Consider the following 10,192-nt stretch of genomic DNA (forward strand, 5'->3'; position numbering starts at 1 on the left):
CGGCCGGGCCGCCTGCCCCGCCGGCCCGCGGGGCCGCGCGTCCGTCCCGCCGTCTGTCTGGCGTGAGGGGAGCTGGGCAGAGGCGGCGGGTAAGTGGCTCCGCGGCGGCGCGGGGGCGGGGGGCTCGCCGGGAAGAGCAGGAAGCAGGTCCCCGGGACGCTCTGAGGCTCCCCAGAGGTGGGTTCGACTGGAACAGGGCGCCAGACACCCCCCGGGGCGAGCGCGGTGCCGGGAGCGGCAGTGAGCCGGGGCTGGGGGACCCAGCTGGAAGCAAGGCCAGGGGCTCTCAGAGGCTTCTCCAGGTGCGCCCGGGTGCGCCCGTGGGAAGGGGTGGGCATCCAGGATGTCGGGGGCGGAGGAGTGCCCGCCCACAGCCCCCACGGAGCCAGGGACAGCCGTCGGGGTGGGACCCGGTACTCCAGCCCTCCCACTGGCGGCTCTGCAGGGCGCCAGGCGCTGGAGCCCCAAAAAGCCCTTTTCCCGCCGTCTCCCCGCCCTTCCTCTCCCTCCACCCCTTTGCCCCCGCGTTGCCAGCCCACTCCGGCCCCTGAAGTCCTCCATCTACGACCTTGAGCCCCGACGGAAAACACCCCTGCCCTCCCCGACACCCCTCCCCCACTCCAGTACTACCCCCCGCTGCTGCCCAGCCTTCAAGCCGGGGTCCTCCAGCTCCAGGCCCCCTCCTCCGGCCCCGCAACGGAAGTGTTGGGCACAATGTCGGTGCCAAATCTTCGCCTCTCCCTCCCTTGAACTCTGGAGTCTCCTCTCCCGCCCCAGGGACAGATCCAGGGACCACAGCCTTCCCAGAGCCGTGGAGTGAATGCCCAAGAACCGAAGACCTACACCCCAAACCACCCCACGGGCGCCCGGAGCACCCCCTCCGGTCTCACCCGGGGAAGAGGGGTGTCGAGGACTCGGAAAAGCACAGTGCCCACGCCCAGAGGCTGCAGGAACTGCGTGCTAGGGGGTTGGAGGGAGGGCGGGGCACCCGAGAGCCAGGGCTCCTTCGACCACGGCAGAGACATGGAGGAACCTCCAGATGGTCCAGGAAAACCCGGCTCTCGAGGCCCGCCCGACCCTAGCGTGAGAAACTGGGTGCCCACTTTGGTCACGGGGGCTAGAAAGTGCCTCTGGTGTAGGGTGCAGGGTGAGGAGCGAAGACAAGAGTCTTGCACTCGCCTGACCCGAGCTCCGTCCGGGCCTCCGCCTTGTGGGTGCACTGCCGGTGCCCTCTCGCCGCGAGACTGGGCTGCTTTTGGCAATAACTCGTCTTAGGGGCACGCAGAACTGAGCCTGCCTGGTGTCCCTAAAGGCTGGGTTGGGCGACTCTCGCAGAGGCCCCTCGACAGATGTCAGTCAGAGGCTGTGACTCTGCCACATCTTTAAGGACTTGGACACCTCTGGGCACCGGGCTAAGACGGCGTCCCAAAGTTAGGTGGCCCGTCGCACGCAGCCCCTAGTAGTCTGGCCTCCTCATCCGCACGACCCTTCACCCACAGGCCAGGTGCAATCCCGACGCGGGCTCCTGGCCTGACCCTCTCTGCGCTCAGTCGGACAGCTAAGGTCTGGCTGAGTCTCCTGGCAGGGGCGTTTGGAATGTAACCGGTCACCCATTCTCTGCCCTGCATTTGCTTGTGCATGCAAGTCCACAGGTGTAGAGGCACCCAAACCGTGTGCATCCTCCCGGCCACAGCACCCTAGGCACGCACACGCATGCACATGCACGTGTCCACACGGCGCGGCATGCTCACGCGCTCTCACGGGCGCACTGGTATCCAGGCGTGGCCGTGCGCACACACACGCACATGCAGACAGCTACTAGCGTCTACTCGCGCTCCCCCGTAGGCACACACAAACAGAACTCGCACTCGCGCTCCCGCCCACACGTTCCTCGCAGGGTGCCGGGTGGAATCCGGGCTCCCTCAACTTTCCCACCCGAGAACCCCGCGCGGAGCCGAGGGCAGCTCTGGGGCGGCGTCCCACGGGGCCTGGCGAGGGGAACCCACGTCCCTTCCCCGGGAGGCTCTGCTTGAGGGCTCCTCTGGGTTCGCAGTCGTATTGGAGTTGGGGGCGGTGGCCAACGGCGGCCGCACGGTCTAGGTCCGGAGCGGGCACCAGGGACCGACATTGCCATCTAGCGGTGCGCACAGCCCCGGCGGCGGCGGCTCGCTCCCCAGATCCAGGCGCATCTGGATTCCAGGGAAAGGCGCCAGAGAGGGCTGCTGTCGGAATGTCTGCGGGTGACCCCGAGGTGTCCAAAAAGACGACAGCTGGGGAGGGGCGGAGTCGGGGAGACCCTGAGCCTCGCCCTGTCAGCACCTGGCAGCTCCCTCACGCGGACCAAGAGCAGGACTTAACCACAGGCCATCCAGTGGTCCCGGCTCAGCCCGGCCACCAGGATCTGGGAGAAGACAAGACCATCGCTTGTCTTCTGGGAAAGCTAAGTCGAGAAGCCAGCAGGAATGTGAGGGGACCCTACCCAAGCCTCACCTGGACAGTCCCTCAGTTGTGTGGTTTTCGGGTAGAGGGGAGCGGAGGCAGGAGGTCAACTCTGAGCAGTAGCACCTTGGACTTAAGAAGGAGGTTTCCGGGTTCTTCTCCTGCCCACTCCCCTTCCTAACGTGGTGACTTTGGGCCAGTTGATTAACATTATCCTCGTCTATAAGAGGATATTTACATCTGTAAGATGAGGATACTAATAATACCTGCTTTTTCAGGCTGTTGTAAGGATTAAACCAGATAATCTATATTAAAAGCTCAGAGGGGTTCCTGAGGCACAGTTAACACTCAATAAACAAGAGCTATTATGTTTTCACATTCTGCACTTCTAGCCCCGTTTGTCATCATCCTGCTGGCCTGTATCCTGCCCTGGGAGGCTAAAGTGAGCTTCCTCGGGGCTGGCTGAGTGATTGCTCCTGCCTGCCCTGTCCCCTCCTGCACGTGAGTGATTGCGGGAGGGCAGCCTCCTGGTGCTGGAGGGGACAGGGCAGAGAGTGACACCTGAGCTTCTATTTCAGAGGCTCTGAGAGCCAAATGGGGTTGTCAGGGACCCCGAGAGAGGGCAGTATCTGGTCTTTGCCCTTGACTCGTTGTGTGACCTTGGGGGTGACAATACCTGCTCTCAGCCTCTCCTCCTACGAACCAAGGATTTAGAACAGGAGAACTTGAACTATCAGGCTAAGAGGCTGGGTCTGTATCTGCGATGGTGGAATAGAAGGGCTGGGGTCAGACTTGGGGCGGTTACCCTGGCCCTTGGCCCCAGCCTGCAGTGCATTTTTGTGTTTATGTATAGAGATCAAGTTTAGGTGCTAATCACTATAGCTGCTGGGGGGGGCGGTGATCTCCCAGGACAGGATCCTCTCTATTCTGCAAATGAGAAAGAGGTGCAGGAAGGCGCAGTGGAGCCCAGGTTGCGGGCTAGTCCTCCTTCCTCCACAGCCGGCTGCCGCGCCCTCTCTTCCTCTCACACACAGACGCACAGCACTGCGTATCCGACCATGCCTGCTGGGCTGGCGTGGCTGTGATGGGCCCGCGTGCGTCTGTGGAGCGGTGTGTGTGTTGGCGGGTGTGAAGGAGGCTGGGCTGAGCGGCTGCCCTGGCACTCGGAGCTGGCGTGGGCCTCCCTCACATGGAGGGAAGAGGAAGAGGGGGAGGAGAACTAAGAGGAGACTGGTGGGAGGGAGGGCAGGCTCAGGGAAGGGCCTGTGGTGGGGACTCCAGCTAGGGCATCGCAGGTGTGGGGAGTGGACTGCGGAGGGAAGGGCGGCCGTGGCAGCCCTTCTCTTCCCTCTGGGACAATCCTTTCACCTCATGGGTCCCCAGTTGGGCCTCAGGGGTCTCTGATAACCCCTAGTGACCCCTGCACTGCCTCCCTCCCAGCTGCATGCCCTGTGGCTGGAGCTGAGGGCTCCTTGAAGGGGATGCGACAGTGGCAGGTACCTCCCGAGGCCCCTTCTGCAGGGACTCTCCTCCTCTCTGGGGTGCCCAGCTCCAGGTGCCATCTCTGGTCCCCTGCAAAGCCTTCTGGCTCCTGGAGCTCTTTGGCCTCCCTCAGCCAGAGCTCTTAGTTATGGAACTGCCTTCCTCTCACTATCTCACCCCGCACTCATCCCCACCAGCAATATAATGCAAGAAACTGTGAAGCCTTCGTCAGGTTTTTAACAGCTCCGTGCCTCAGTTTCCCCATCTGTAAGTAGTAAAGAAAAAAATGGTATCTACCTCATAGGTTTGTTGTGAGGATGAAATGAGTTAACGCTATAAAAAGTGTTACCAGGCATGGTGGCCCCTGGAGTCCCAGCTACTCAGGAGGTGGGAGGATGACTTGAGCTCAACGATTCTAGACCAGTCTGGACAACATACCAAGACCCTGTCTCTACAAATAAATAGATAAATAAATAGACACTTTTTTTTCAAGTGTCAGAAGTGCTTGGCACTTAGTAGGCCATCAGTGTTAGGTGCTCATAGATACCCCTATTATTGCCTTTGTCCCAGTGCCTTCTACAGGGGTTGGAGACCAGGTGTTAAGAAATGACTGAGTGGGTAAGTGGATGAACAGAACACCTCTCTCCAGAGCCCACATGCTGGTGGGCCTCTGGGACCACTCTCCTCCTCCTCTTGCTTCCCTGAGCTCCCCCGACACCAGCCTCTGTCCAGGCCTTGCGCTGCTTCCGGGCCTTTGCTGTGGCCACTGCCCCTGGCAGGGCCACTCTCCGCAGCTCCTCCTGTGGCCGGCTCCCCATCATCCAGATGACCTGGTGGGTGAGGCCTTCTCTGATCACCCAGCAAGGAGTCATGCCTGTCCTGCCTTCTGACTCACTCTCCCATCGCCCTGCCTTTTTTTCTTTTGTGGCTCACGTGTTTCCATGTCTCCCCCCAGAAGGCAGGGGGCCATGTGTGTCTTATTCAATTCTGTAGCCACAGCACCCTGAGCAAGGCTTGGCACATAGTAGGTGCTCAATTAATGTTGAATGAATGGGCAAATGCGGGATGGCGGGACAGAGTTCTCTCAAGACATTCTGCCAGAGAGTGTCCCTCTGTCACCTTGATGCCAGTGTGCCTCCAGATGACTCCCCCCATCCCCTTCCGCAGTTCATGCTTTTCTCTCCCCTTCCTCCCCAGACACGGCCTACCCACCCCTGAAACCAACATGGCCAACTTCACACCTGTCAATGGCAGCTCGGGCAATCAGTCCGTGCGCCTGGTCACGTCATCAACCCACAATCGCTACGAGACGGTGGAAATGGTCTTCATTGCCACAGTGACAGGCTCCCTGAGCCTGGTGACTGTCGTGGGCAACATCCTGGTGATGCTGTCCATCAAGGTCAACAGGCAGCTGCAGACAGTCAACAACTACTTCCTCTTCAGCCTGGCGTGTGCTGATCTCATCATAGGGGCCTTCTCCATGAACCTCTACACCGTGTACATCATCAAGGGCTACTGGCCCCTGGGCGCCGTGGTCTGCGACCTGTGGCTGGCCCTGGACTACGTGGTGAGCAATGCCTCCGTCATGAACCTTCTCATCATCAGCTTTGACCGCTACTTCTGCGTCACCAAGCCCCTCACCTACCCTGCCCGGCGTACCACCAAGATGGCAGGCCTCATGATTGCCGCTGCCTGGGTCCTGTCCTTCGTGCTCTGGGCGCCTGCCATCTTGTTCTGGCAGTTTGTGGTGGGCAAGAGGACAGTGCCCGACAACCAGTGCTTCATCCAGTTCCTGTCCAACCCAGCAGTGACCTTTGGCACAGCCATCGCTGCCTTCTACCTGCCTGTGGTCATCATGACGGTGCTGTACATCCACATCTCCCTGGCCAGTCGCAGCCGAGTCCACAAGCACCGGCCCGAAGGCCCAAAGGAGAAGAAAGCCAAGACGCTGGCCTTCCTCAAGAGCCCACTAATGAAGCAGAGCGTCAAGAAGCCCCCACCTGGGGAGGCCGCCCGGGAGGAGCTGCGCAACGGCAAGCTGGAGGAGGCCCCCCCGCCGGCGCTGCCGCCACCACCACGCCCCATGACTGACAAGGACACTTCCAATGAGTCCAGCTCAGGCAGTGCCACCCAGAACACCAAGGAACGCCCAGCCACAGAGCTGTCCACCACAGAGGCCACCACACCTGCCATGCCCGCCCCTCCCCTGCAGCCGCGGGCCCTCAACCCAGCTTCCAAATGGTCCAAGATCCAGATCGTGACGAAGCAGACAGGTAACGAGTGTGTGACAGCCATTGAGATTGTGCCTGCCACGCCTGCTGGCATGCGCCCTGCGGCCAACGTGGCCCGCAAGTTCGCCAGCATCGCTCGCAATCAGGTGCGCAAGAAGCGGCAGATGGCAGCCCGGGAGCGTAAAGTGACACGAACGATCTTTGCCATTCTGCTAGCCTTCATCCTCACTTGGACGCCCTACAACGTCATGGTCCTGGTGAACACCTTCTGCCAGAGCTGCATCCCTGACACGGTGTGGTCCATTGGTTACTGGCTCTGCTACGTCAACAGCACCATCAACCCTGCCTGCTATGCTCTGTGCAACGCCACCTTTAAAAAGACCTTCCGGCACCTGCTGTTGTGCCAGTATCGGAACATTGGCACTGCCAGGTAGGCAGGCAGGAGTGCCCTAGGAGGTGCTGGTGTTGCGTGCGTCTGCTGGGGGACCACACGGCTCACCTGCTGTGGGGAAGAGTTGCAGGCACCATTCCGTGTTCACGTTTGCTGAGAAGGAAGCTCAGAAGAGGCTCTGGCTGCATTCAGAGACCAGCTCTCTGCTCAGGCTGAGGAGGCTCACCCCAGGGAATGTCTGAATTGGGGCTGCCTGGCCCACCTCTGTGGCCCTGCTTCAGCGAGCTGCGGGGCACTGGCCTGGGCGGGCACCTACCCCACTGTGGCCATCAGCAGTGCTGCGAGAATGGACATCTGGACGGGGGCCGAAGCCCAGGGGCCCCCCAGGAGGAACAGAGGGACCAGTGCTTGGAAAAGGAGTCTGGGAAAGGGAGTAGAAGGGTTGGAGTCCCCCATTCTGCTGTAATCGGTGCTTTCTGCCCCCCTGCACCCTGCATGTAGGCTCAGCCCCCTCTCCCCAAATCCCACTCCAGGGGCAGAAATCTCTGGCTGCAGCTACTTAGCCAGGTTCTGGGTGGGTATGGTGGAGGCCAGGTCCCCCCAACCCCAGCAGCACTGCCCTTGCCACATTACAATGGGACAGCTGGGAGGTCAGGGGTTCTCTCTTAGGAAACTGAGGTCTGGCCTCCTTCGATCCCAGGCTGAGCTGAGAGTGGTCCACTTATTCAGAAGACAGCTCCCTGCGGCCCCGGCCTTCCCAGATCACACATCGAGTGTCACACATCGATGTGTCCCAGGTCACACATCGAGTCAGGGTGAGGCTGTGGTGGGCGGCCGTCCCATCTGCCCTCTTCAAACCTCTCACCCTCTGGTCACACAGGCAAGAGGAAAGGGGTCAACCTGGTGGCTCATTCGGGTTTCCGTGACAGTGGGAAGTGGGAGGTGGGCAGTGAGAGGTGGGCAGTGAGGTAGGCATGCAACCCCCGCATCTGCTCTCCCCCAGTGGGTAGAACCTTCCTGATGGGCTGTGGGTTGGATCAAAAGACCTTTGACTGGGCGAGGCTGAGATGAGTGTGGCGGTTCCAGTGAGTCAGCCAGGTTCCCTTCCCCAGCCCTGGTCCCTGGGGGAGATGAGGACCGAGAGGCTTAGGCGACTTGATGGCGGGCACCCTTTCGGGGCCCCTGGAAGAAATTTTCATAATTGTTCTGCTTTTCCATGAGCTCTGGAGAGCACCCACCACCAAGCCCCCAACCGCTGAAACCCACCAGTCCCTACAGCCTGGTCTTTCTCCCCACCTTCCCACTCCCAAACACATTTCCACAGCAAACTCCTTGGGAAGGGGCTTTTATATATTAAAAAAGAAAAGCTTTTATTGGGGGGGAAAAAGTCAGTTTATTTGATGTGTTTCTTAGTAATGGAATTGTGGGGAAGAACAAAAGCGGGCTCTGGGACTCACATTGCTTTGGGGGAGGCTAAAGCTTCCCAGAATCCCTTGTCCCTCCCCACTTTGGGCACTTAGGGGTGGGGCTGGGAAGTGAGAGGGACAAGGCAGGGAATGATTGATTAAAGCTAACGAGCAGACAGAAGGCACTGGTGGGTCATATCTCGGGCCTGGAAGAGGGAGGACGTGGGCCAGACCCCATGTAACACCAGGGGCTCCTTGGCATCCAGGCTTGGCCTCTAGTCCTTTCCCTTCCCTTTCTTGGCTGTAAAACAAGAAAGAAATATTAATACCATATCAACAGGCCGACCCATTGCAGACCGCGGGCTCCACAAACACCCAGGCATCAGGGAAGGAGGAGAAGATTCTGCCCCCTAGTGGTTTCCAATCAGCTGACCCGGAAGCAAGGGATGGGGCCGCCATTGTGATGTGGACATCGGACACCCCCAGCTTCCTATTTCCACTTGGGATCAGAAAACCTTCAAGTTTCCAGTTCCGGTCCTGGTCACAGCAGCCCTGGACAGCGTCAGCCTCCTCACCTGAGAAGCGGGCAGATTCACCCCTGCCCTGTTGGCCTCGCTGGGCTGAGTCAGGAGTGAGCTGAGAGGCCTAGGGTGGGCTGTGACCTACTCCCAACACTAGAAAGGGCAGAGCTGACCAAATGCTGCCCGTGGCTGAAGAGCTGACAAAGGCAAGCCGTTCCAGGACACTTTCCCTGGGTCCTAAGCCAGATGCTCCAATGGAGTAGCTTGAGTTGGTCCCTACTTGGGCCAGGGAGGATTTATGTCCCCAGCATCACCTGCCGCCCCTCTTGTAGTGCCCATCTCTAGACTTTTCCAGGCAGGGAAGCCAAGTGAGGCGATGTCAGGAAGCTATTGGCCAGGACTCAAAACTTAAGGTTTAACCTGGAATGGTCCCCTCACAGGCGGCGGGGGGGTGGGGGGGAGAGGGGGGGAGCAGACCCCTTGGGACAGCCCCACCCCCTTCTCTTGCTGACCTTTGGCCTTGGCTTTGGTCTTGGGGGTGCAGGGCTTGGTGACGCGGATGGTCTCCTGGCACTGGGCATTGTAGCGCGCCTTCTTCAGGGTGCCTTGGCGGACTTTGGTGCCTGTGCCCCCATCACACGCACCCCAGTTCTCAAACTTGTACTTGCAGTCGGCTGGTGGGAGAGCGGCCCGGGTCAGCGCTGCGCGCCCCGCGGCCCTCCCTCCAAGGGTCTGCCCAGGCTTCGGCGAGCCTGTGCCCCCCTCTCCTGCCCTCCGCCTGCGCCCCGCCTCACCTCCAAACTCCTTCTTCCAGTTGCAGGGCACCCTGCACCGGATGCGCTGGGTCTGGGCCCCGCAGGTGCCCTCGCGGAAACCCACGCCGCAATCCTTGCTGCTGGGGGTGCAGGGCCCCCAGGCCCACTCCGCACACTCGCTCCCCGGGCCGCCCTTCTTCACCTTGTCTACAACGCGCGGGGAACAGAATTCAGGACGGGGGCACGGGGAGACTCCATCAGGGGCCGCCTTCCTGGGGTTCCAGGCTGGGAACCCAGGAGGCCCAGCCCAGAGGTGGCGGGGCCTCGCCTGCCCGTCCCCAGCCCTCCTTCGATCATCCCCCATCACCTTTCTTTTTGGCCACTGCGGAGGTGAGCGCCAGCAGGGCGAGGAGAGTGAGAAGGAGGAAGCCTCGGTGCTGCATCCTGGGGGGAGAGTGCGAGTCTGGGTCCCTGGCCCGTCCCCTTCCCCACCGGGGGCCGCGTGCAGGGCCCTCCCACCCCCGCGTGCCCCACTTTCTAGGCCCCAAGTCGGGCTGCTAGGGTGGCGGCGGTGGGAAGACTTGGGGCGGCCCCTCGCCGCTTGCCCGGACGCACCGCCGAGAGGCGACTCCCCGGGGGACGCCTCGAGCCCAGGACGCAGCTTAGACCCCCACCCCGCCTCCAGCCCCCAGATCGGCCGCGGCCGGGAGGACCGGGGGCCGCCGCGCGCTCACTCGCTCGCTGCCCGCGCTGCTTCGCTCCCTCCCGCGCCGGGCCCGTCCCGCTCCGGCCGCCGCGGCCCCTTTTGTCTCCAGAACCGGTCTAAAAGGTTTTAAATTTTTAACCATCAAAGCTAGAAAGCATTGAACACAGAATTGGAGACAGTTATTTAATAATGGATAAAATAATCAATGTTACAACAAAACATTTGAAGTTACTAATGTTTTGCATATTTAAGAGTGTCTGG

General features: G+C 60.7%; 2 protein-coding genes across 5 annotated transcripts in view; one reads left to right on the forward strand and one right to left on the reverse strand.

The window, feature by feature from the left end:
- Positions 1-7,916, forward strand: CHRM4 (cholinergic receptor muscarinic 4). 2 transcript variants are annotated; one of them, XM_017858072.1, is made up of 2 exons: positions 1-89; positions 5,119-7,916. In XM_017858072.1, exon 2 carries the CDS (start codon positions 5,147-5,149, stop codon positions 6,584-6,586), a length of 1,440 nt encoding a protein of 479 aa, XP_017713561.1. In that variant the 5' UTR covers positions 1-89; positions 5,119-5,146; the 3' UTR covers positions 6,587-7,916. The 2 variants fall into 2 exon arrangements, with proteins under 2 accessions (XP_017713561.1, XP_017713559.1); XM_017858070.1 differs by lacking the exon at positions 1-89 and adding an exon at positions 90-177.
- MDK (midkine) overlaps positions 7,881-10,192 on the reverse strand; it is a 3,129-nt gene continuing 817 nt past the window's right edge. Inside the window, exons 1-5 of one of the 3 annotated variants that reach the window (XM_017858074.1) lie at positions 9,960-10,067; positions 9,593-9,669; positions 9,265-9,432; positions 8,983-9,144; positions 7,881-8,250 (exon numbers count right to left, since the gene is read on the reverse strand). In XM_017858074.1, coding sequence (XP_017713563.1) covers positions 8,225-8,250; positions 8,983-9,144; positions 9,265-9,432; positions 9,593-9,668 — 432 coding nt within the window. In that variant the 5' untranslated portion in view covers position 9,669; positions 9,960-10,067 and the 3' untranslated portion in view covers positions 7,881-8,224. Of the gene's footprint in view, positions 8,251-8,982; positions 9,145-9,264; positions 9,433-9,592; positions 9,670-9,959; positions 10,068-10,192 lie in introns of those variants that run through there. The other 2 variants (XM_017858073.1, XM_017858075.1) reach the window with 2 other exon arrangements.

The sequence above is a fragment of the Rhinopithecus bieti genome, unplaced genomic scaffold (assembly GCF_001698545.2).
Source record: "Rhinopithecus bieti isolate Rb0 unplaced genomic scaffold, ASM169854v2 scaffold_46101, whole genome shotgun sequence".
In the NCBI taxonomy this organism is placed as follows: domain Eukaryota; kingdom Metazoa; phylum Chordata; class Mammalia; order Primates; family Cercopithecidae; genus Rhinopithecus; species Rhinopithecus bieti.